General features: G+C 59.2%; 3 protein-coding genes across 4 annotated transcripts; all 3 read left to right on the top strand.

Annotated features, from left to right (window-relative positions):
* The first annotated feature begins 6,002 nt into the window (after positions 1 to 6,002).
* On the top strand, positions 6,003 to 11,107 carry LOC137671234 (methanethiol oxidase-like). Its single transcript, XM_068414661.1, has 10 exons — positions 6,003 to 6,115; positions 6,322 to 6,507; positions 6,993 to 7,113; positions 7,795 to 7,977; positions 8,276 to 8,454; positions 8,871 to 8,949; positions 9,263 to 9,384; positions 9,483 to 9,575; positions 9,823 to 9,941; positions 10,562 to 11,107. The coding sequence occupies exons 2-10, from the start codon at positions 6,340 to 6,342 to the stop codon at positions 10,722 to 10,724; spliced, it is 1,227 nt and encodes a 408-aa protein (XP_068270762.1). The 5' UTR covers positions 6,003 to 6,115; positions 6,322 to 6,339; the 3' UTR covers positions 10,725 to 11,107.
* A 3,032-nt stretch (positions 11,108 to 14,139) lies between these two features.
* LOC137671246 (methanethiol oxidase-like) lies at positions 14,140 to 18,096 on the top strand. The gene is made up of 11 exons (XM_068414681.1): positions 14,140 to 14,185; positions 14,385 to 14,497; positions 14,799 to 14,984; positions 15,295 to 15,415; positions 15,636 to 15,818; positions 16,207 to 16,385; positions 16,952 to 17,030; positions 17,134 to 17,255; positions 17,367 to 17,459; positions 17,656 to 17,774; positions 17,934 to 18,096. The coding sequence occupies exons 1-11, from the start codon at positions 14,179 to 14,181 to the stop codon at positions 18,094 to 18,096; spliced, it is 1,365 nt and encodes a 454-aa protein (XP_068270782.1). The 5' UTR covers positions 14,140 to 14,178.
* Positions 18,097 to 19,052: 956 nt separating this feature from the next.
* Positions 19,053 to 24,231, top strand: RFX5 (regulatory factor X5). 2 transcript variants are annotated; one of them, XM_068414752.1, is made up of 10 exons: positions 19,053 to 19,218; positions 19,960 to 20,090; positions 20,715 to 20,748; positions 21,178 to 21,260; positions 21,438 to 21,563; positions 21,773 to 21,889; positions 22,267 to 22,348; positions 22,609 to 22,807; positions 22,955 to 23,052; positions 23,172 to 24,231. In XM_068414752.1, the coding sequence occupies exons 2-10, from the start codon at positions 19,972 to 19,974 to the stop codon at positions 24,147 to 24,149; spliced, it is 1,836 nt and encodes a 611-aa protein (XP_068270853.1). In that variant the 5' UTR covers positions 19,053 to 19,218; positions 19,960 to 19,971; the 3' UTR covers positions 24,150 to 24,231. The 2 variants fall into 2 exon arrangements, with proteins under 2 accessions (XP_068270853.1, XP_068270852.1); XM_068414751.1 differs by having other exon boundaries at positions 22,606 to 22,807.
* The last annotated feature ends 27 nt before the right edge of the window (positions 24,232 to 24,258 follow it).

The raw sequence follows: 24,258 nt of genomic DNA, 5'->3' as shown, positions 1-24,258 counted from the left end.
GTGGAGCTGCACATTTTTTTTCTTTTTAGCATTTCATCATTTTATATTTCGAAGAACATAAACTGTAAGGTCATTTCAGAAAGTAGCAATGTCATTTGTCTAAAAATTCTTTGGTGAGGAATTTATTTTCACTGAAGCCACCTTTGTTCCCATTATTACAAGCAAAGATTCTCTTCCATGTTCTAAGACTGGTGAAAACTGCAAAAAACGTTCCTGCACCCTGCGCCAAAGCCAGGTGGTGCTGGCAGCGGGGGTCTTACAGGTGTCTCATGTGTCTTGCAAATTCTTGAGCAGACAAGCACTCACAGGTCCACCCTTTCTGCTGCTGCCAGTTCCTGATGCACCTTCCCTAAGCTGTTTCTTGGGTCCGATTCTCTTTCCTGCCTCTCCAGATCTGTTCTTTCCCATCTGTGTCCGTGGCCAGTCTCTGCCCTTTCCTGCTGAGCTTCCTCGTTGCCAGTTGTAACGCTGGAATCGCATCAGCCATATCGGAGGAGCAGCGTGTTAATGCCACTTCCCTCTGGAGCCTTTTGGCTGGGTCTTTTTCTGACTTTTACTGTGCTTCCACAGCAAAATCCTCATCTACCTGACAGATTATAATCAAGACTTCACTCTGTATGTAGCTGCTTACTGCCTTGCCCAGCATATTTGGAACCAGGCTTTGAGAGTTCAGTTTTGTGTCTTTAACACAGGGCAGCTGGACTGCTGCCACTTGGTCTCTCTGAAACCTGCGACAAGTAGTTGTTAGGACCCTGTAAAGCCACAAAGCTTTCTGACATAGCCTTGTAGCCACCCGTGTCTGATGTAAAAGCCCAGTGCCAGCAGCTTCCTGTTAGAAATGGGCGATGTTTAAACCATCGTGCTGCGAGGACCCCTTGTTTCCTTGCGCAGGGAGTGGTTTCAAGAATGGAGTACACACTGCTAACTCATGTAAACGCTGCTAATAGTCTGTGCTGAGTAGGTGCAGTGAGTGCTCCGTGTCTAAGCAGTCTCATGTTGTCCAGGAAAGTCACTGATTTATTAGGAAATCATTTGCTACTGGCCAATGCTGCTGGAGCCCGTGGTTTTTTCACACCTACTTCCTCTATGGCTGAGCGTTTTAAATCAGAAGAGGTGCGTGAGCTTCCACTTGGCCACGTGAGGGCAGGCCGCAGCCCGCCTTCATGCAGAGCAGAAGTACATCTAGGAGTTTCTCTCACTCTACTAGCGATTTTAGGTCGTGATTTTCCACAGATCACAGACTTGCTAGTGAGGGTGGCCCTCAGGTCTCTTCTTAGTCCATCGGGGTATTGCGGGGTGACTGAGGTCTCTCGTTCCAGCTACACTGAGCACTCCAGTCTGAGCCCCATCCTGAAATCCCAGTTGGAAATGCCCCTGAACACAAGTGTGTACAACCCCTGAAGTGCAGATTGCTTCTATTCCTTGTTAAAGCCAAATGTTAAATGCAAAAAGGTGCTTAGGAAGCGAAAAGCAAAGTGTGGGACTCGCTTGAATGAAAGTGTTTCCTTTTTCTGTAACATCTGCTAATCTGGGTACTGAAAAAGACAAGCTGTGAGTGGAGAGTTTCTCATGATTCTGGGAGGAAACCCGCTGGGACTCACAACGATTGTGGGGTCCGTGTCCATAGCAGAGATTCTGGTTTTAGTATGTGTGCCTGTCTGGGTCTGCTTTATTGCAAGCTGAGCTTTACCATGGACTCACCTGACTGTATTGACACCACCTTCATTGGCTATAAGGGAGTTTCTGAGGGGATACTGTCCTAAATACCCAGAGTCTCTCAGGCCATTGAAATGGACCCCAGAAGTTCAGGCATTAGCCACATGCCTGGTTTTTGGAGAATCCCTGAAGGTGTTGTGAAACCTCACCCTACTGACTGGCCATCGTCTCTCTCACGCTTGTCAAAGTGGACGAAGGGTACGCAGTGCAACAGACTAAGTTGGTGAATGCAGAGCAGGTCCAGATATCTGGTGGGACAAAAAAATATACTCACATGTTCGTTCAGTAGTATCGTAGAGGTTTCACCCACTGGCCAAAATCCATCCTCACTCACAAGCACACAGAACTCCGGGTGTGCACGCACTGTTTGATACCTACCGGGACGTAGGTAAGAATGTGAAGAAGCCAGTGAACGTGACTTAGCCTTCTGCCACCCCTGGTACTTCCCAACTGCCTCCGAGTGCATCAGCATGACTTCAGTTTGGGGCATTCAAGGAAGCAGATGATCCTCAGATGACCACGGGAGGGCAGGGTGCAGCTTGCCTAGTCCTTCATGAGGAACTATTTCCTAGTTTTCGCTCATTCATTATTAATTTGACGTTGCAGATTCATTTATATTTCTGCTGCCAGCTCATATCCAAGACAAGCAGAGGTGTTTATAGGAGAAAGAGAGTCTATTTGGTATTTTGCAGACCACACTGGTTGTGTTCTCCGCTCACCATCGCTTGCTTGCGTGTTGGTGTTGCTGAGCCTGCTCTTATCCTTCCTGCTATCGGTTGTAATTAGAAAACTCTACACCCCACAGCTTGGTTTTGTGAGGGATGCCAAAGACGTCACCAAGGAAAGCCAAAAAGGATGACCAGCAAACTTTGTTAATGAGTGGAAGATGAATGAGCTCTTTAATTAGCAGGTGTGCAGGTGCAGGAAGAAGGTGCAGTGAGACATGCACATTGCGACAGCAAAAGCATGCACAAGAGGCATCAGCTGAGCACCTGAAATTGCCTCTGGTGGAGCAGGAGCTTCTCATGCATCCTTGGGCCTGGTTGTGCTTCCTGCCCACCAGGCAAACAGGGACGGCAGCCAGTCAGGTACAATGCCTGAACCTCTCTTCTGGTTTGGCTGGAGGAAGATGGGCAGTTCTGCCCAGCTCAGAGCAGCGTGGGAGAGCAATGGTGAGCTCTGTGCGGCCAAGTGGAGAAGCAGGAAAGGCTGTTTTGGGTTGCTCTGAGGAGGACAGCTGGCTCCAGCTATGGAGCTGCTCCTGGACTGAGGGCTTCCTTCTGTTGCATTAGGGAAATGCCAGCCAGCCCCTCATTTCCCCCAGATCCCTGCTGGCCTTTCAGCTCTTTGGCCCCCAGCTCAGCTCACGTACTGCGTGCTGAGTTCTGCTCTGCCTTTTGCCTGTCTCGGCTGCTGGACCAGAGCTGCAGCTGCATCCTCCCATCAGGCCTGAGCGTCCTTCAGTGGGCAGCATCCTCTGGTCTGCTTTGCCTGGAGCACATGTTTGGGCCATGCATCCTGTCAGCCTGGAAACTGAAGTTTCCTCTCTCTGTGGAAGGACTGAGAACAAGCCTGCATGAAAAAGACATTTTTTTTCTTTTCTACTGCCTGAAACAAAGCATTTGGTAAGCTGGGCCCACCAGCCTCCGCGTAGTGCACTAAATGTTTGAGAACTTGCTTAAAGCTGGGCACTGGTGCCACGTGCCAGGCTGCTCCCCTGTCCACCTGATGCATGTTTAAAGTGCTGTGCTGGAACCAGAGAGCCATAAATTACAGCCCTAGTGAGACAGGTTGTCCCTTCTGATAAGAGATCTCCCGAGGGCTTCTTTAATGGTGCTGTCAGATGTTTCTGCATTCCTACGTGGAGCAATTACTTATCCCATGCAATTTCCTCACTGATTGAGGAGTTCTTCCACAAGATGTTCCATGGTCCTTGGTGTTTCCTTCCTGCTTTAGTTTGGCAGCTGGTGGCAGCCAGGGTCCTGGTGATCTCAGGAGGGGACCCTCCTTCCAAAATTCTTCTCTCCAACACCTCAATCCCTTTAACAGAAGTCTCTGCTGTTCCTGTGGGTGTTTTGTGGCAGTTTAGTCCCGTTGGCAGGTAATTCAACCATACTGGTGCCAGGCACTTTGCGGTGTTGGTGCCTGACATGGAGCCTTGGGTGCTCATTGACCAAACTGGTGGGGAGAGTAAGTAGGTACTGCTACTGCTCAAGCACTGCTTCACTGTGCTGAATTGCCCTGAATCCTAAAGGTTCCTCTCTTCCACAGGTGGGCTGACTTGCCCACATGGAGATACAAACCTGAGAGGCCGCAGGCATGTCTTGACCTTCTAAGTGCTGCATCACCAAGGGCACAGACTGTATTTCCTTGGGCACCCATTTCTAGCCTGATGTCTTTTCTAGCTGATTGGTCTCACAGGTCTCTTCCGATTTCGATGCTGTTGGAGCCCTCTCCATCCTCTGAGCATTGCATCTCAGTTCACAGTCCTTACGAGCTCAGGTCTTTCTGGGTAGAGGCACCTCTGGGCCTGGCTTGCTGAGCTGACACCTGGGAGCCCGTGATGTCTTCAGCTCAGCCCCCAGACAGAGACGTGCCTTCTGTCAGGGTCCAGATTTCGGAGGTGCCTTTGGTGGCCTCTGTCTGTTCAAACCTTGTAATTTCCAGGAGGCTGCTGGTGGGCCGGATTATCTACCTGGACTTCTCATCCCTCGTGTGGAATTTGCAGCCACTGCACATTTGTATGGCAGGAACGTGGGTATGGGGGATGGCTTTAATTAGCTTGTGTCTCGGGTGGGACGTGGAGGCCTCCAGAGCCTGAAGAAGTCCACTGGAAATCAGCAGAGCCCCAGGATCAGATACGGGAAGTGGTGTTTAAGGAAAAGACCTGCATGGAGCAGCAGATTTTTCCCTAGATTGGTGGTTAGCAAGGCGGAAACAAGCCGCAGCGCTGGTCTGGCACCTCCCAAACGCTTGTGAGTGATGGCTCCTCCCTTGGCAGCTTGCCTGATCCCCCCACCCCTTTGCCGTGTATATAAGGCCCCCTGAGAGCAGCCTGGGCACAACACAGCCCACTCCAGCGAGGCAGACAGCAAGCTGCACCTCCAGTTCCAGCACCTCTGCTCTTGGAGAGAGTGACCCAGAAGGCTTCAGCATGGGTAAGAGATCCTCTGCAGCCTCCCCGCAGCCCACAGCAGCTCCAGGCCTTGTAGCTCCGTCCTGGATCTGGCTCCAGCCACTGCCTGGAGGCTGCAGACATCCCACCTTGAAAGCGAGTCCCACTTGTGGACTGGTGGGTTTGTTCCTCTGCAGTGCTGCAGGAAGGAGGGAGCTGGGACAGAAGTTTGGCATTTTGTCCTCCTGGTGCTAAAGGTTTCTTTTGTCTCCCTCCCAGTCTGCTTCCAGGGGCTTCTTTTTGCCTTGGAAAGCTGCTTCCATGTGGCTGTAGCATCCGTGGTGAGGGGAACCTCCCCTCTGCTGGGGAATCGTCAGGGAGACAAGAAACCAGACTTACTTTCCAGGCTGGACCTTCAGAACTGCCATGGTTCTCGGTGGCAGCTCTCCTTCACTGCCGATGGGGAGGGGATCAGTGCAGGGCTCAGGGGATGCAGAAGGGCACTGAGCACTGGTTTGATCTGTGATATCCCCGGTGGCATTTTAGGGAGGATTCCTCTCCTGGATCAGGTTTTGTAGTGCCATGATGAAAGTAGGTGCTGGTCTCAGAGGTCCCCGTTGACAGCTGGGTTGGGAGAAGGTCCATCGGGTGGGACAGACTCTTCTGCATAGGCACCTCTGGAGGCTGTGGACGTTTCTCATTTGATTCTTCTCTTCTTCTCACAGCAGACAGATGCAGAGTTCAGTGCTACGAGTACCCCACCTGCCCAGATGTGAAAGGCAAGTCCTCCTGAGTGGGTTTGGGAATGGGGGTGTTTGGGAAAGAGCTCCGTGCGGGCAGAGACCACCGTTAATTAACTGTGTTTGCTGAGTCCCTTCTGCCAATGGGAGAAAACTGTAACTCTGTGGAGATCCACTTTTGTTGTTCTCTTACCTCTGGGTCAGGAATGGACCCAGGGTTCAGTGAACAAGGAAGAACAGAACAGGACAGAATAGAACGGAATAGTTCCAGCTGGAAGGGACCTACAACGGTCATCTAGTTCAACTGCCTGTAGGAAGGTCGTAGCATCCAGAAAAATAAGTTCAGTCCTATCTGAGAGTCTGTTGAAGCTTTTCTTTGCCTTCCAGGCTGGTTCATGGCATGTTTTAACATCAGCTTTCTGTATACCCAGCTCCTAGGGAGGAGGTTGCCTACGTGACCTGTACCTACAGGGGAACATGCATCGACGAACCTGACTTCCTGGCCACCGTTGATCTCAACCCCAGATCTCCATGTTATGGCCAGGTACCCGTGTCCTGACTGTCTTTTTATTGGGCCGATGACTAGCTCCTGGCTCTGTGTGTCAGATCCGTGGCATTTAAGCTTTAACCTTTCCACAGATGTCCTTTGGTGCAGGGAGCGATGTTATCATCTCTAAATTGTTGGTTGCATTAAAGTCCCCATTTCTCCCTGCCCCCTGAGTGAACCCTAACTCTGCCTTGGCTGCCTAGGTGATCCACCGCCTGCCCATGCCCAACCTCAAGGACGAGCTGCATAACTCGGGCTGGAGCGCGGGCTGCTCCTGCTGTGACAGTCTCACAACGAAAAGGAACAAGCTGATTCTGCCCTGTTTGATTTCCTCCCGCATCTACGTGGTGGATGTGGGTTCACAGTGCCGGGCGCCCAAGCTGTGTAAGGTATGCCTGAGGGGATTCAAAGACAAGTTTCTGGGAAGCAGCTGGGAACTGCTGCTTCTGGAGTAATACCCAGGGAAGAAGGGTTCTCTCCTCATCTTCTCTCCCACCCTCACTTAGAGAGCTGGGTCACGTTCCCGCCCGAGCTCTCTGCTCTTCAGACCAAGGAAGGCTCCAGCCCTCATTGCGTTTCTTTCTCTGAGCCTGTTGCGATCAGAGAGAGTCTAATGACTGAAGTCCCGCCACAGCCAGAGAAGCTGTTAGGAGTTGGGTGTTGCTGCATTCTTGGCCATGTAGAGGGGAGCTCAGAGGCTTCTGTGCTCGTCTGCAAGGAGGAGCAGGCCCTAGCAAGCGTGGGCTCTTGGGCAGCAAGCTCCTGCAAGCATCAGAGACTGTCAGAAGTCTCCGATGGCCGAAGGCGCTGCCAGGGCGTGTGAAACGAGCTGAGCAGTGGGAGGCTGAAGTGTCTGTGTGTCAACTTTTTTCAGATGATTGAGCCAGTGGATGTCTTCTGGAAGTGCAACAAGGGACACCTCAGCGTAGTTCATAGCCTGCCTAATGGTGATATATTGATTGCCAACATGGGAGATGCAGCTGGCAATGGAAAAGGTACGTTTGGGTGTAACCATTCCAATAATCATTCCTGTTAGAAAAATGACAAGCTTGAAACCTGCAGACTTTGGGAGTTCCAAACAGCAAACTTGAGATACTTGTTCAGAAGCCCCAATCCTTCTGTGCTGGTGTAAGCTCAGTAATCACCCACAAGGCTGAAGTTCAGAGTGGGGACATGAACACACGTACTAGAGGAAAAGCTGGTCCCTTCTGCACGTTCAGGCGCTCAGTCTACCTGTCTTAGCATGTCTTAGCATGTCTTAGCATGTCTTAGCATGTCTTAGCATGTCTTGGCATGTCTTGGCATGTCTTGGCATGTCTTAGCATGTCTTAGCATGTCTTGGCATGTCTTAGCATGTCTTGTTCATCCATGACTGCTTGAGATCGGGGACATGAACTGACCACTGCCAACACAGGTAACTTGGCCACTGAAAACACTAAAGTGAATGTTAAGCTGGGATCATTTCTGGTCCCCAGAACTTCTGCTGAGCACGTATAGGAACCTATAAACACAGCTCTTTACCCAAGAAAGAGCTGTAGAGTCTTTGCAGCCACGTGTCTCAAGGTATAAAGTGTTTTGAAGATCTTGGCTGTTTACGCCAGGCTGATGCACAAAGCGTGGTACCTGTCTGGAAGTGGAGTGTGTGATTGGTCACGCGTCCCCTTTTTGTACCGCAGGTGGATTTATTGTGCTGGATGGAGAGACCTTTGAGCTGAAGGGGAACTGGGAAAACGGGTGCGAGGTCCCCCCCACTGGATACGACTTCTGGTACCACCCACGCCAGAATGTTCTGATCAGCTCTGCCGGGGTAGTCCCGAAGCGTGCGGGACGTGGATTTTGTCCTGACGACTTCAAGAAAGGTGAGGGAATCCTAGTGCAGGTGCTGAGCCAGAACATACCCAGGCGTGGGAGGGTGTCGGTGTGGTCAGGGAGAGGGGACAGGCAGCGTTACCCCCAAACAGCCCATGTCACAGGCCCTGCTACGGGACGTGCAGCCTCTGTCCTTAAGGCAGGCTGGTGCCTGTCTTTCCCCACTGCTCCCTAAATCACTGCAGTTTCTCTGCTCCTCGTGGCTGTCCCTGTCTGGGAGCATTGTGGGGAGGGATGAATCTCCCTGGGCAGCCCCCTCTCTTCTGACTTGGCTTTCCTGTTCCTCAGGGGTCTTTGGGCGCCGCCTGAACGTGTGGAACTTGTGCTGCCGCACCCTCACGCAGTGCTTTGACCTGGGGGAGGACTCTCTGCCCCTGACCGTTAAATTCCTCCACAACCCCGATGCTGCCGAGGGATACGTCAGCTGTGCCCTGAGTGGCGTCGTCTACCGCTTCTACAAGTGCGAGGCAAGTGTCCTGCCAGCAGCCAGGGGAGCCCTGGCCGTGGTGGGATACGGGGGGGATTGGGAAATGCACAGAAGAAATCTGGGGCAGCAGAGAGAAGCAGGAGCTGTGTGGAGAGGGGAGTATCCAGCCCCTGCTGTGGACGTGTGTGCGAGAATGAGCGTGTTCTTCCCCTGCGTGTAAAGGGAGCCCATTGTGAGCAGCTGGGATGAACGTCTGGGGGTTAATTTGAGTGGTGAAGCCCAGCCTGGCTGTTGGTATCAGACGATGGTGTCCTTAATTGTGCCTGCTCGGAGTAGCTGGGCACAGTGGCAGCCTTCCTCAGGCAGCTTTGCCAGGCTGTGCCAGGGGGTGAGTGCAGGGGAGCGCTGTTGCCTGAGCAGGCAGGAAGGCTCATGGTGCCTGTGTTTCCTGTGCAGAGAGACAGCTGGGCAGTAGAAGAGGTGATTCGGATACCGGCCAAGGACGTGGCGGGATGGATTATGCCCAAGATGCCAGGTTCGTGTGCCCTGAGGGGGTGGCTCCTTTTTCCTCCCGGAGCCTTGTGTTGAGCAGCTTGGCACAGCCCACCGCTGCCCCTCAGAGCCTTGCTGTGTCAATGGGAGAGGAGGGTTGTCGGGAGGGCTGAGGGGCTGTGCGCAGCCCCAGGAGGACCCTGCTGGCCCAGCTGGAGCCTGGGCACTTGGGCAGGTCTCCTGTGCTGGGGGCACAGCACACAGAGTGGCAGGGAGAGATGCAAGCTGGGGCTGGGTGCGAGGCACGTGCTCTGGTGATGCTGCCTGCTCTGGAGCTCTGTGTTTCTGTGCCCTAGCCTTCATCGCCGACCTCATCATCTCACTGGACGACAAGTTCCTGTATCTCTGCAACTGGCTGCACGGAGACATCCGCCAATATGAGCTCTCCAAAAACTGCAAGCCCAGGCTGGTGGGACAGGTAGGCAGGAGAGAAGGGCTTGCACTTCTGTGTTCCTTAGCAGGCTGTGGTGGTGGTTGGATGACGAGGCAACATGTCTCCCACTGCCTTGGTTACAGGTGTTTGTGGGAGGCAGTATCCTCAGAGGGGGACCCGTGACTGTGTGTAGAGACGAAGAGCTGAAGTGCCAGCCAGATCCCTTGGTGATCAAGGTGAGTTCTGTGTCCTCTTTGCCCTCTGGTCTGCTTTGGGCCTTGGCTGTGCTCTGCTAATTCTCTGCCCAGGGTTCCTGGGGAGGGTCTCCATTGCGGTGGCCCGTGTGTCAGCAGCATCTGGTCGCTTGCCTGTGTTCGGAGGGGAGGCGGCCGCTCTGCTCTGCTCCACTCCCCTGCCCCTGCTTGTGCTTGGCTGCTGAAAGGAAGAAGCCAGTAACGTCCCTGCTGTCTGTTGTGCCCTCAGTGCAAGAGAGTGTACGGCGGCCCCTCTAAGATGCAGCTCAGCCGGGATGGCAGGAGGCTGTACGTCACCAACTCCTTGTACAGCACATGGGACAGGCAGATCTACCCGACCGTGGTCAAGTAAGAAACCTTTGGGAGGAAAGGGGCCTCTTGTGCATGGCCTGTGTGCTGGAAACGGGGAAGGTGTCTCACCTGGGGGGCTACAAGGGCTTGTTTGTGATTGCAGGGGGACAGATTGTCCCAACATCATCCCCAGAGCTCCCTCATGTTGGGTTTCACGTGCAGTTGGCTCACAAACATCTCTGGCTGGGCAAGGTGCAGCTGCTGCCTGTGCGGGGCTGCAGTGCCAGGGCTTTCCTTGGGAGAGCATAAGTGTTTGAGTGTGAAAGGTGGAGTGAATCCGTGTGTGGATCTCTGAGAGCCAGGCCATGGCTCTGCTACAGCATCCCCAGGGTATCCACCGGAGCTGTTCTGATTTAGCAAAGCAGGCGATGACCTCCAGCATGAAGGCAAGCTCCAGCCTGCCTGTCACACCGTGCCTCGCAGATCTCCATTGGGAACTCAGGAGCAAACTGTGTGCACTGGTGGTTGCCACTGCTGAAACCTCTGCTCCCTTCTCCCTGCAGAAGGCAGAATGTTAAGGAGAAAGCCTGGCTAGGGAACAGAGGGTGAAGGGCAGGATCTCTTGAGCAGGACCGTGGTTTGCTTGTCTGTAATGGCTGCGCTCTTGTCCCCTCCAGGGAAGGCTCTGCCGTGCTGCAGATTGACGTGGACATTGAGAAGGGAGGCCTGTGCGTGAACAAGGACTTACTGGTGGATTTTGGAAAGGAACCCAATGGGCCTTGCCTTGCCCATGACATCTGCTTCCCTTGCGGGGATTCCGCCTCCGAGATCGTGGCCTAGGCGCCCCGTGAAAGGCTCCCTTCTTCTCTCTCCTCTGTAGTGCAGCCGTTAAGGAGCGTAGGGTCATTGGGTTTGGGGTCCCCGCTGGTTGCTGGAGTCTTGATTTCTGCTAAGCTGAGCTAGGGGAGCTCTGCCTTGTTGGAGGGGCTGGTTCAGCAGACTGGTGAGCAAGGACACAGCCTGTTTTCAGTGGTGTTCTCAGCGCAGAGCGATCCCTGGGCATGGCTCGCAGAGCCCAGGGCGATGGCTCGCGTGTGGAGCTGTGCAGGACGCACAGTGCCTCGCGGCAGAGAGTGAAGTGCCCGCTTCGGCCGAGTTACTGTTCTCCAGCCAGGTCCTTCCTGGATAGTCTTCCCCTGGCACAAGAGCCCTCTCGGCTCCCTTGTCGCGTGCCTGGGTCGGGCTGTGTCACAGCTGAAGGAAGATGAAGTGCTTTATTCTGAAAAGAGGTGCCTGTTCCCTGACACTGGTTTGCTCTTGTGTTCTGCTTTAACCTGAATAAAATTGTCCATCGCATCAGCTGCATCTTCACGTGTCTTGTTTCTTTGAAGACCTTCTATATTTTTGTTATAGGTCAGGGTTTTAGAAATCCCTACAACAAACCCGCTGGTCCATCAGGAATGTCTGTTATTCTTCCTGAAACCCAAAGGTTGCAAAAATCTGTGTGTAATGTGGATCCGTGTCAATTTTAGCTTTTTACATATTTACCTTGGAAGAAAAGGTCTTCCCTTTGTTCCTTCACACTTCCCACGGTTAAACATATTGCTACAGCTCTCTTGTGCACCCTTCATGCTCCCAGGAGAAAAATAATCCCTTCTGGAGGACAGTTCCATAGCTTCAATGAAGTGTCCAAGAGGTCTGGGAGAAACTGACCCCTCAAGGGCCTCTTCTTGCTGGTTAGAGAGAACGACTCTAGACGAGGTGTTGAGTTTCAGGAGGTGAGGGGTATCCCTGGGGTGCTGCTTGAGTGTGACACCCCCTTCTGATCCTCCAGAGCTGCCTTGTTTGAGGACCTTCTCAGGGGATGTCCCTGCTGTTGTGGTGGCTTTGGAATGAGCCTTATCTCACCCACCTTCAGACCCTACACAGCACGTATCTCACTAGAGGTGCCTCCTCCTCTCCGCTGGCTGGAGGGAGGCTCTGGCCAGCAGACATCCCCGTGCCAGCGTGTGGTCCAGATGGCTGGAGGCAGCTGAGCTGGATCCACCCTGGAAACCCCTCCTTGTTTTGGGGCCAGGCACCATCCACATCACCGCAGGGAAGAACTCCCTTACCTGATGGCCACGTTTATGGGGTTGATCAGAGTCTGCTGTCCCTCCCACTCTCGACTGACCACCCTCTCTGACTTGCAGGTGGTCACACAGCGAGGTGAGGACTCAGCCCGGGCTTTGAGCTGCAGCTGGGCCGTGAAGATCAACAGGCAACGCAGCAGAGGGGACCAGGCTCCTCGTTCCACCGTCAGTCGGATGGATGTGGACGTATTTCTGCCGGTATGAGCACACTTTTTCATCCCCTCCAAGGCCTGTTCCCAGGTCTTTGGGTGCTGATTTCTGTGTTCCAGGGAGCGTGGCCCTTTCCTCACCCTCATCCATGAGTTACGCTGAGGACCGTGGTGGCTCTGCAGTGGTGTGAAGGTGCCTTACCTGGGGAGGCATGAACTGGGGTGGCTGCAGTTGGGTGCTTTGTTCCCTCTAGTGGTTATTTGGGAGATGAGCTTCTCCCTGGTGCCAGCACCGGTCAAGTCCTTCACAGCTTCCAACAGGTCTCCTAGACCATGAGGACAGACACTGCTGGCATCACCCCTCTTCCCTGAGGGAAGTAACACTCTTACAGCAATCTTGGTGAGCTGCAGCAGAGCCATTTCGATGGCGGATGACTGGAAGGTGCATGTGAGGTCCAGGTGAAGCTGGGGTGCTGCTTACACAGGCCTCATCCTTTGCATTTCAGCCCTGGGGCCTCCTGGAGAAGCTTTCCTTGGTGAGAGGCGAGGTGGGACATGGGGGGACGTGCTGACCCCCGCAGTGTGGATCCGCAGCACGCGCCGTAGCGTGGTGTTGAGCATCAAATACAGACAGACGGGCCCGAGCAGGGGAGTGTGGCAGAGGCTGAGCCGAGGCCATCGGTCTGTTTGCTGGCAGGTGCCATGGGCCGAGAGCCTCCGATGGCAGAGTGACCGGCTGTGTGAGCGCTGGAGAGGACGAGGCAGCAACCTGCCAGCACAGAGGTGCCTGTGCAGGCCGAGCACCCGCTGCACAGCCCGCACAGGACACGCCAGCTGACGCCCAGCTCTGCAGCCAGAAGCAGCAGCACATGCTGACTAACTCCGATGTGTCACGGGGAAAACTGCTACGTTGCTGCTGCCCTCCTCCCAGCCAGCGAATTAACATCCCACGGTAAACACTCATCCTGCAATTAAACTCAGTCCTCACTTTTCATTTTCACTTGCGATTAACATCTGCAACCTCATAAAATCCTGTCTGTGGTTGGGAGCACAGCGCTCGCCCGGCTCTCAGCAGGGGCACCCCGTCAGCCCAGGGGAAGCTCAAGACACTGCTGCTAGCAGGGATCGGAGGAGAGGAGCAACCTGCTTCCTCTTCGTGGCTAAAGCCCTTGATTTTCCTGTGTGCAGGAGCGGGTGCACCGTGCAGTGCAGCCACCGCCACATCCCCTGCCCCTCGGGGAGGGGAGGAGGTTCTGGGAGCACTGACAATACCTTCCCTGTGCATTTCCAGGGCTGGAAGACGCTGAAGGGTGCCCCGGTGCCTCCCACACCCCAAAGCGTGTGGATCCTCCCCTTGGCATCCTTTTTCCAACCCCTCCTTCTCCCCATCCTGCTCCCTATATATTTGAAACCCCACGGAGCTGCATCTTCTCTCCTGGCTTGCTCCTTGCAGGCGGGATGCGGGCACGGTCGCCTCCGTCCGCTGCTTGGCAGCAGGTGAGATCCAACCTGGGCTCCAGCACAGGTAAGAGATCTCTCCGTTGGCTGCAGCTTGCTCTCAAGCAGAGAAGTCTTGGGGCCATTGGTGGCTTGATGCCCTCTGGCCGTGGGCTCTGCTCCGGGGTCCTCCTAAACCCATTTGGAGCTGTGTCTTGTGGTTTTATTACTGTGACACTCAGAAAATGTAAAAAGAACCATGGGGATGAACGTGGTGGCTAGGAAAGGGTTTCTTTTCTCAAGCTACTAGAAGTGCCAGGAAGAGTTGAGGTAGGCTGATGATTAAGAGCCTTCTAACTATTCTCTCATTTATTCACCTGCAGTTTGTGCAGGCTGCACTTGCTGTAGTCAGATCCCTGGTTTGCCGTAGAGTGGGAGCGTGCGCAGCCGCTCCGGTGAGCGGTTCCTTCATAAAAAGGGCATTAAAAGAACTCGCTGTCTCTAATTTCTGTTTCTGTTCTCAACGCAGAACAGTGTGGGGCGTGTGGTCCTGGCTTCGCCTCGCCTCTGGGTGCGATGAAAGGCAAGTCTGAAACCCGGGGCGGGCAGGGAAGAGCCCTGCACTGTCCGTGAGTTCGGGGAGGTTTGGGAATCCAACTGCCCCATGGATATGGGGGACACCCCGGCTCCCCGGGGAGGGGACCCAGGCTGACCAGAGGCTCCTGCAAGGTTTTTCTTCTGTGATTTCTGCTGATGCTCATGCAACGTTTCTGGGTTGAAAGGTCCCCGGGAAGAGATTGTGTACGTGCCCTGCATCTACAGGAACACTGGGAGAAAGAAACCCGACTTCCTGGCCACTGTGGATGTCAACCCCGAGTCTCCGCACTACTGCCAGGTACCAAATGCTTTATCCCTGCACTAAACTGGCCTGGGAAACAGCTCGGGGCTTGTCCTTCGTGCTCCACAAAGCTGCTGGCTCAGGACCAAAGGCCCAAGGCTCCGAGCCTTCCCGTGCTTACAAAATTTATGTAAAACCCCCTTCACACCCCTTCCCTAGGACCCCCTGTGTAGGGTGAGACTTGCCTGAGGCACCCAGACCCTGGGGGGGGGTTGCAGTGCACTGAGCTCCCCGCTCTGCCTGTGGTCCCGCACTCGGCAGAGGACAGCCCCACGTGAGCAGGGCTGCGGCTTTGCAGGTGATCCACCGCCTGCCCATGCCCAACGTGGGGGACGAGCTGCACCACTCGGGGTGGAACGTCTGCAGCAGCTGCTTCGGGGACGCCACCAAGAAGCGGAACCGCCTGATCCTCCCCAGCCTCATCTCCTCCCGCATCTACGTGGTGGACGTGGGAACCGACCCGCGAGCTCCCAGGCTTTTCAAGGTACCTTGGAGGTGGTGCCGACACACTTTAAAGCTTAAAGGTCTGGGATTGTGGTGTCTGGCTGCGGGAGCAGCTGGTGAAGAGGCTTTGGGGTACATCTAGGGCCTAGCAGGACCCTGATGTCTGTGTGACAGTACAGGGAGGCTGTGGAAGGTGGTTGTTCTCCATCCAGCTCCGTGCAGGAGGGGACCAGCCGCACCACAGGGTAACGCCAGGCTTGTGGACCTGCATTCAGCACAGCAGCAAACACCCTGCTCACCCGGAACAGCCCGGCGCGGAGGGTGTGACAGTGCCCGTGAACTCCTGGCAGGTTGTCAACCCTGAGGACGTCTTCTGGAAGTGCAACCTGGGCTACCCCCACACCTCCCACTGCCTGGGCAGCGGTGAAATCATGATCAGCACCCTGGGAGACCCGGCGGGCAATGGGAAAGGTACCCCAGTCCCCCCAGTCCCCCCAGGGAGAGGGTGCTGGGGCAGGAGGAACGGTGCCCACATCCAGAGCTGTCCTGGAGGCTTCACCCAGGTCTCCCAGCCCGTTCAGCAGCCTGGTCTGCAATGGGTTGGTCTGTCTGTCACCACATCTTTTGTAACATGTAAGTGGTTAATCTGGATGATTTCCTCACTGCTGATGTGGTTTTGTTTCTGCGCCAGGTGGTTTTATTCTGCTGGATGCAGAGACCTTTGAGATCAAGGGGAACTGGGAGAAAGGGGACGAGATCCCCCCAATGGGTTACGACTTCTGGTACCAGCCACGCCATAACGTCCTGATCAGCACTGAGTGGGGAATCCCCAAGTGCCTGGGATACGGGTTTGACCCAAATGATCTGAAGAAAGGTGAGAAAACAGTTGTCTAAGTCCTCCAGGAGAGAGATGCTGTGCAGAAGTGCAAGGCGGCCAAATTTCAACCCTCTTCTGTTGCTAGTGAGAGCTGGCACCTAATGGGCAGAGATGAAACTGCCACGGTCCAAAGCAGCCGGCGTGTGCTGGTGCGGAGACCCTGGGGTTGTCCCTGCGGGGAGCTAAAGGGGCTGAGGGCTCACCTGAACCCACAGCAGATCTCCTGGAGACCCATCCCTCTAACCCTCCCTCCTGGAGACCCTGTGCCCTGCAGCGTCCCCTCCAACCCTCCCTCCTGGAGACCCTGTGCCCTGCAGCGTCCCCTCCAACCCTCCCTCCTGGAGACCCTGTGCCCTGCAGCGTCCCCTCCAACCCTCCCTCCCAGGGTGCTACGGACGCCGCCTCAACGTGTGGGACTGGACCACTCACACCTATGTCCAGGCCATCGACGTGGGCGAGGACTCGGCCCCCCTGGAGATCCGCTTCCTCCACAACCCCGCCGCCGCTGAGGGCTTCGTGGGCTGCACCATCAGCAGCGCCATCCACCGCTTCTACAAGAGCGAGGTGTGTGCTCCCCCGGGGTCAGTGGAAAAGGGGTGCTGCCCCTGGGCTGCCCAAGCTGCACCCTGCCTCCCACGCCCCCCGCCGCCCCCCAGCCCACCTCCAGTCCCCGCCGACGCAGGCACCCGCCTCCCGGTGCTGTGCAGCCGCCTCCCTGCGCCCAGACCAGGGGCTGGCTTGGGGGAAGCTCACCAGAGGACTTGTTCCAACTGGCAGCAGTTTAGGCTGAAATGATGTAATTTAAAGGAGATTTATTTACACCTTTGTTGTGGATTTACAACAGCTCAAGCAATGTTCTTGTCGATGTCTGTTGTGTGCAGTGAGGAGCTGGGCGAGGTGAGAGAACATCTCTTACCAAACCAGCTCATCTGCTGGCACGTTAGACAAGCCCTGGCCCCCGAAGCCCCTCCGCAGGTCCCAGAGTCCCCCTTCCCTGCAGAGCCAGCCATGAGGCTTCCCACAGCTGGCAAAGCAGCTGCAGCCAGGGACAAGGGGTGGCCCCAGCATCGGGCCTCATCCTGGCTCTGCCGCACATGCTGAGCCCCCCGGGGCCGTGCTCTGTCCTGCAGCAAGGAGAGTGGGCGGCCGAGAAGGTGATCCAAGTCCCCAGCAAGAAGGTGGAGGGATGGCTCCTCCCGGCCATGCCAGGTCAGTGCCTCCCTGTAGCGGCGGGTGCCGAGGTGCCCCCCGCTGCCCCAGGTGCCGCCGGTGCTGCCGCCGGCGTGTGCAGCTCTGTTGTCCCCTCCCCAAGGCTTCATCACCGACATCCTCATCTCGCTGGACGACAGGTTCCTGTACTTCAGCAACTGGCTGCACGGAGACGTCCGCCAGTACGACATCTCCGACACCCGCAAGCCCAGGCTGGTGGGGCAGGTGAGGTGGCAGCCGGCTCCCGGTCGTGTCCTGATGCCATTGCCCCATCTCTTGGGGACGGCTGGGATCAGCCCCTCCTCGCCATCACAGCCACCCTCTGCGCTCTTGCAGGTCTTTGTGGGTGGCAGCATCGCCAAGGGAGGACCCGTGACGGTGTGTGGGGACGAGGAACTGCAGAGCCAGCCAGACCCGTTCTTCATCCAGGTGAGCGCAGCCCCGTCCCCCCGAAATCCCAGCCTGGGCAGCAGTGGCACGGCCGGGCAGCGGGGCCTCGCGGTGCCACTCCCCCACGTCCCACGGGATGCACGTGGCACCCCGCGCTGTGGGTCTGGGGGAGGCGGGGGTGTCCCCTGGTCCCGCACCCCCCCGGCAGCGCATCTGCTCCTCCGCTCTCTCCCAGGGGAAGAGGGTGCCGGGGGGGCCCCAGATGCTCCAGCTCAGCCTGGACGGGAAGCGGCTGTACGTCACCACGTCCCTCTACAGCGCCTGGGACAGGCAGTTCTACCCCGACCTCATCAAGTAAGAAACCTTTGATAAACGAGGGCGATTGTCGGGCGGGTGGCGCGGGCCCCGCAGCTCGGGGACCGAATTCCAGCAGCTCCTTGGAGGCAGGGGCAGGTCCCCCCGCGGGGGACGCCACCGGCTCCCCCCAGCCTCCCCGCTGTCGCCCCTCCGCAGGGACGGCTCCGTCATGCTGCAGCTGGACGTGGACACGGAGCGGGGCGGCCTGACGGTCAACCAGGGCTTCCTGGTGGATTTCGGCAAGGAGCCCGACGGGCCCTGCCTGGCGCACGAGATCCGCTACCCCGGCGGCGACTGCACCTCCGACATCTGGGTTTAGCCGCCTCCTGCTGCTCCCGAAGCCGCTCCGCACCCCGAACCCCCCGCACGAGGCCCTCGGGAGCTCCACGCGCTCAGCAAACCGCCGGGCCCGTGCTCACCGCGCTCGCTTCAATAAACCCGGGAGGCCGCCGTCCTCTGCAGCAGCAGCAGCAGCAGCAGCAGCAGCAGCTCGCCTCGCCTCCAATCTTGTTTTTAAACCGTTTTCAGGAGCCACAAAACAAACGTGCGACCGAGCCGGGGACAGGACGCCGTGACCCTCCCCGCAACGGACGGGGCTCTCCCGACGCGCCGCTGGTGCCATACACGCACCCGTACACGCACACACGTGCCACGCACACTCACACACTGTGTGTGAACTGCACGAACACCCACTGCACGTGTTCACGCACCGCACCCACGCTTGTGCACGCACACGCTGCAAGCACACGCTGCGGATGCACACGGTGCACGCACACGGGGCACGTGTCGCACGTGCACACGCGCTGCACACGCTGCAGGCCCATTCACTGCGTGCATGCACGCGCGTTGCACGCACATTGCGCACACACCGTGCACGTACACTGCATGCACAGTGCCCGGCACACGCACACGGTGCACACGCACACGCTTCGTGTGCACACACACGCTTCGTGCACACATGCATGTATCGCACGTGCACACGTGCTGCAGGCCCATTCACTGCGCGCATGCACGCTCATTGCGCACCCGTTGCACGCGCACTCCTTGCACGCGCACTCGTTACACGCGCACAAGCTCGTGTGCTTCCTCCTCCAGCCCCGCCAATCAGAAGCCTGTTACTAGGCAGACTTCAGCTCGCGCGCGGCCACTCACGAGACCCACCCCGCTTGTATCCGGGTAGGAAAGCCAGAGCAGCCAATCGCATTAAAGGAAGGCGCAGTATCCGGGCAGATCGGCGGGATCGCAGCCAATCAGAAAAAAAAGCGGCCGGCGGGGCCCGCGGGTGCGTCCCGGTGGGGCGCAGCACTTTCGGTTCCTGTTGCGCGCGGGGCAGCGGCACGTGGTGGGGACCGAACCGGACCGAACCGAACCGGACCGGACCGGACCGGACCGGACCGGACCGGCATGCGGCGGGCCGCGCCCCGGCTGTAGCCGCCCGCAGGTGGGTGCGGGTCGGGGCGCTGCGGGGCGGGGGGGGGGCGGTCCGGTGCGAGCCCAGCCCCGCCGGGCCTGGCCCGGTGCTCCCCGGCCCGGGACGCGGCTGTCCCCGTCCCCCGTCCCCTCCCCGGCAGCCGGCACCGGCGGGGCTGCGCTGTCACGGAGCCCCCGGCACCTCCGTCCCTCGGGGACCTGCTCTGCTGGTGTCCCGGTCCCGGGGACCTCTGACAGCCTGGTGTCCCGTGTCCCTTGTCCCCGTGTCCCCGTGTCCTGCCCTCCTGCTGCCCCCAGCATCCCTGTTCTGTCCCCACACCAGGTCCTTGCAGCCAGGACCCCTGGGACTGTCATGGTCCCCCTCAGCACCCCCAGCCCGGGGCACACCCTTCTGGTCCCCTTCTGGGCCCGCGGAGCCAGGGCCACTCTCGGGTGCCCCCAACACCCCTGTCCCCCCCCCCCAGGAACGGGGCACCCGGCGCCAGTCGCAGTCTCTGCCCCTTGTAGGGCCACAGCGTCCGTCGGTGGCTCGTGTCCCGCTGACGTCCCAGCCCTCCCCAGCTGCACTGATGGAGCAGGACAGACGGGGCTGAGGGCGGGCGGGTTTTGGGCTGTGCCGAGCCCCACGGCCGCCCCGCTCGGCCCTACCTCCCCCCCGAGCCCTGCGGGTGCCCAGTGGGGGCTTTACGGCTCTGAAGGGTTTTTATTCCCCTTTTTTTAGGTAAATTTTTGTTTTTTTGCCTCCCAACAGGAGCCAAATGTCATGGCTGACGAGGAGCTGAGCCCCCAGGCTGCCAAAAAGGGAAGTTTGTCCCCCAGCAGCTCCCGGGGCAGCACGACCGAGTCGAGCACGCTGCTGCAGAAGCTGAAGAGCACCATCTCGTAAGGGCCGTGCTCGCTTTCCCCCGGGCAGCTCTTCCAGTTAACCAAAGCGTTACCGAATGTGGGTTAATTTAATAAGGTTGATTAATTTGCAGCCCCAGGGACCGCAGGGATAAGCGTTGTGGTGCCTTGCAGCTTCTTGTGTGGGTGCTGGCGCTGCGGAGCGGCACGGCCTCAGGCCGCCCTGCTCGGGCTGGTGCTGCCGGCGGCGTGCTGCTGCTTTGGGTGCAAAATCACTTCAGGGCTTCACGGTAGCGCAGACGGGTCTGCTGTGACCCCCTGGGATGGGGTTTGCGTCCGCTCTGCCCTCCCCTGGGGTTGGGGTAGAGCACCCAGCTCCGAGAGGGGCTGTGGGCGCACAGGGAAACCCGGAGCATGGGGAGAGGGGGCTGCGCTGACCCCTGGGTGAGGGCAGCCTTCGGCTCTTGGTGCTCCAGTGTCCCCGTCTTGGCACTGCCGCCCACCGTGGGGTGCATGTGTGGGGTCTGGAAGGGCCCGGGGACGGTGCTGTCCTCGGGAGCCCCGGGCAGCAGCTGTGGCAGGGAGCTGGGCGGGTTGAGGAACGCCCCGGGTGCTGCGGTGCCGTCCTGCCCTGCGCTGACACCTTCTGCCTCTGTCCCACAGCAAATCCGTGCAGAACAAGGTCGACGCCATCCTGGTGAGTCCCTCCGCGGCGCGGCGTGCTGAGCGACGCGGCTCCACCTCTCCCGTGGGCTCTCGCCCCTCTCCGATAAGCTGAACCCTGGGTGTTGCCTGATCCCATTCCCCATCGGGTCAGGGTCTGGCTGCGGGGATTAGCCCCGAGAAACCCCTCTCCCCCTGCCCAGGGGGTGGCACCCACTCCCCCAGCCCTACATGGGACAGCCCTTTCCAGTCCCCTGGAGGGGCAGCTCCTGCGGCTTCGCTGACCCGTCTCCCTCGCGCGCGGGCTGCCTTCCTGCTGGCAGAGCTGCTCTGGTTTCAGTGCCCCGTCGGTTGCTGCCATTGAGGGTAACGAGCGCGCTGCCTGCCCCAGCTCTGCCTTGTTTTGGATCCTTAACCTTTGTCTCTGGTCCGTTCCCCCTCCCTGCGGACCCTTTGACCGTAGCAAGATGTCCAGAAGTTTTCAGACAACGACAAGCTCTACCTCTACCTCCAGCTGCCGTCGGGACCGAGCTTGGGGGAGAAGAGGTGGGTGCCGGGGCGAGCCAGGGCCGCGTCCGGGCAAGCAGGGGCTGGCAGGACGGTGGTGGGGGACACAGACTGCAAGAGGCCAGGAGAGGGGTTGCTGCAGCTCTGCCTTCTCCTGTCCTGCTTGTGCCGCTTCTCCGCTAATTAAATGTCTGTCTGGGGCTCCCCCGGGAGCAGCAGCAGCCCGGACCTGAGCTCGCTGAGCACGGCCGAGTACATGCACGCGTGCAACTGGATCCGGAACCACCTGGAGGAGCACACGGACACCTGCCTGCCCAAGCAGGACGTCTACGACGCCTACAAGTGAGCGCCGGGACTGTGCGGTGCGAGGAGCCGCTCTGCCGGGGCCGGCGCAGCCCAGCGGGGAGCTCGGCTCGGCGGGCAGCGAGTGCCTGGGCTGTCCTGGGAATGGCCCTGCCCAGCCTTGGGGTCCCGAAACGAGCCCCGTCAGCGGGGAGGAGCGGCGGGCCACGAGGGGCTCGGCAGCTTTAACCGGCGGCTCTCCCGCGCAGGCGATACTGCGACAACCTCTGCTGCCGCCCGCTGAGCGCCGCCAACTTCGGCAAGATCATCCATGAGATCTTCCCGAACATCAAAGCCCGACGGCTGGGAGGCCGGGGACAGTCGAAATATCCTTCCGCGTGCCGGGGGAGCCCCGGGAGCTGGTGGGACCGGTGGCCACAGCTGCTGCTTCTCCGATTTCTCCCATTGATAAGTCTGTGCCCAAGCTGGTGTTTTGTAGCTTCTGAGAGGGTCGAGTTCCTGGGTTTTCGGCCCCTGAAGGTTCAGCTCGGTGGTCTGAGAGGGGCTTGGCATTGCCCTGTCCGTGCCATACGCTCGGGGCAGCCTGGGGGGAGCTCGTGGCGGGCAGGGGCACACCGGGACGGGGCCAGCTGGGCTCGGCATGGGGCCGGCTGCTGTCACTCCTCCAGGACAAGCCTGTCGTCAGCCCCGCAGCCGCCCGCCTTCGCGCTGTGACCCGTGAAACGCCTTAACCCTGCCCAACGTACTGCTACAGCGGGATCCGGAGGAAGACGGTGGTCAGCCTGCCGCCCCTGCCCAGCCTGGACCTCAAAGTGACAGAGACCGTGAGTCCTCCGCTGCCCCCGCGGCTTGGCTTTCGCTGGCCCTGGTTTGGCAGGGTGACGAACCTCCTCGTTCGTTAGAGCTGATGAAGGTGGTGGGGTGGAGGGATGCCTTCTCTGCGAGCAGGTTCTGCTCTGTCCCCTGAGGACCTGCCCGCCCGTGCAGGCCTGAGACCTGCCAGGTGTCAGGATCAGGCCCTGGTCGCAGCCGGGGTGCCCTGTCCCGTGCTGTGGGGGCTCACGGCTCGTCCCCCCGGCAACAGTCGGAGCTGGCGGACCTGGTGCAGTCCTACAACAGCGAGGTGATGGAGGCGGCCTGCGCCCTGACCTGCGACTGGGCCGAGAAGATCCTCAAACGCTCCTTCAACAACATCGTGGAGGTGGCCCAGTTCCTCATCCAGCAGCACATCATCAGCTCCCGCTCGGCCCACGCCGACCTGGTCATGGCCATGGTGGTCTCAGGTGGGTGCGCGGACCCCCGGCCCCACTCCCCGTCGGGGTCCCCGCGGGGCACAGAGGCTTTGCGAGATGGGGTCCCCGGGGGTGCAGCTGGGTGAGGGCAGGGGGCTGGGGGGTGTCCCCCCTTCAGCACCTTCTGTGCACCCACAGAGAGCGGGGAGAAGATCCACCGCGAGGGTCGGACCCCGCCGGCGGCGAAGAAGAATGGCCTGGACACCTGCGAGAGCGGAGACAGGAGCCAGGGGCAGGTGAGACCCCGCCAGAGCTGGGACCCCCGGGTCCCCCACTCAGCACGGGGGGCACGCTCGGGGAAGCAGCCCAGCTCCACCACGACGTCCCCCCTGGCAGCACCTCCCTCTGCCCGCAGACCAAGAAGGAGAGCAGCCCCAAGCCCCATGGCCCGCCCCGGCCCGACAAGAAGAAGCCCCCGGAGCCCCCCAAGGCGGCCAGCAGCCCCCAGGTGAACGCCCTGGTCGCCCGCCTGCCCCTGCTCCTGCCCCGCATCGCACCGGGGGAGCGACCGCCGGCACCTGGTGCCGCAACCGTCCGCTCCTCCCCACCCGTCCTGGCACCCAAGATCACGGCCGCCCCCCTGGGGGGCACCGTCAAGGTGGCCCTGCCGCTGCCGGTGGGCATGGCCTCCCCGTCCCTGCCCCTGGGGCTGGCCCCGGGCGCCTGCGGGCCGGCGGGGCTGCTGAGCCAGCAAGCCGCTGTCCCCGTCCTCAACGTGCTGCTGCCCGGCGTGGGCGTCCCCGCGGCCGAGAGCCCCGCCAAGCCCCGGAGCGTGGGGGGCGGCGAGGGTCCCGGCCCCCAGGACTCGCAGCGCCCCAAGGCCACCAAGCGTCCCCCGGAGCCGGCTGGCGACACCGCCCAGCTGAAGCGGAGACGCGGGCGGCCGCGGAAGAGGCCGGAGGACGGCGGCGCGGGGTCCCCGGGGGAGGCAGCGGAGCTCCACCATGGTGCCGATGGCGGTGGCTCTCCCAGCGGTGGCAGTGCCACGGGCCCCCTCGGGGACAGCCCGGCCGGGGGCTCCCTGCCCGCCCAGGTCAGCGTCATCCAGGACGGCCGGGCCAGCGCCAGGGTCACCGACACCCGCGAGCCGGCACCGGAGGAGGAGGCAGCGCAGCGGAGCCCAGGCGAGGCCGGGTCCCCCCTGGGTGACAGCGGGGGCTCCTGCACCCCCCAGGAGGGGGGGGACCCCCCCACGCAGCCTCATGGACACACGCAGGCAAGGGTCGGTCCCGCTGCTGCCACCTCCCAGCACTTGGACGCGTCCCCCCTCGCCCCCATGTCCCGGGGGGCCTCGCCAGGGCGGGCAGGGCTCTGCGCCCACCCTGGCACTTAGGGGCTGCACCCCGGGACCCCACCGGGCACGGGTGCCCCCCGCGCCCTGCCCTGCACCCACCATTAAAACCAAGCACTCCGTCCGTCCGTCTGTCCTGTCTGTGACCCGC

The sequence above is a fragment of the Nyctibius grandis genome, chromosome 17, assembly GCF_013368605.1.
Source record: "Nyctibius grandis isolate bNycGra1 chromosome 17, bNycGra1.pri, whole genome shotgun sequence".
Classification (NCBI taxonomy): Eukaryota; Metazoa; Chordata; class Aves; order Nyctibiiformes; family Nyctibiidae; genus Nyctibius; species Nyctibius grandis.
Note: the sequence above shows the minus strand (reverse complement) of the source record. Positions and strands in the feature narration are given on the sequence as shown.

Excerpts from the sequence above, each read along its gene's own strand:
- LOC137671234 (XM_068414661.1), top strand. The coding sequence starts at position 6,340 with ATGCCCAACCTCAAGGACGAGCTGCATAACTCGGGCTGGAGCGCGGGC. Across the intron at positions 8,950-9,262 it reads GATTATGCCCAAGATGCCAG|CCTTCATCGCCGACCTCATC; the intron begins GTTCGTGTGCCC and ends TCTGTGCCCTAG. Across the intron at positions 9,942-10,561 it reads ATCTACCCGACCGTGGTCAA|GGAAGGCTCTGCCGTGCTGC; the intron begins GTAAGAAACCTT and ends TGTCCCCTCCAG.
- LOC137671246 (XM_068414681.1), top strand. Across the intron at positions 15,416-15,635 it reads CCCGGCGGGCAATGGGAAAG|GTGGTTTTATTCTGCTGGAT; the intron begins GTACCCCAGTCC and ends TTTCTGCGCCAG. Across the intron at positions 17,256-17,366 it reads AGCCCAGGCTGGTGGGGCAG|GTCTTTGTGGGTGGCAGCAT; the intron begins GTGAGGTGGCAG and ends GCGCTCTTGCAG.
- RFX5 (XM_068414751.1), top strand. The coding sequence starts at position 19,972 with ATGGCTGACGAGGAGCTGAGCCCCCAGGCTGCCAAAAAGGGAAGTTTG. Across the intron at positions 20,091-20,714 it reads AAGCTGAAGAGCACCATCTC|CAAATCCGTGCAGAACAAGG; the intron begins GTAAGGGCCGTG and ends TCTGTCCCACAG. Across the intron at positions 21,261-21,437 it reads CCGAGCTTGGGGGAGAAGAG|CAGCAGCCCGGACCTGAGCT; the intron begins GTGGGTGCCGGG and ends CCCCGGGAGCAG.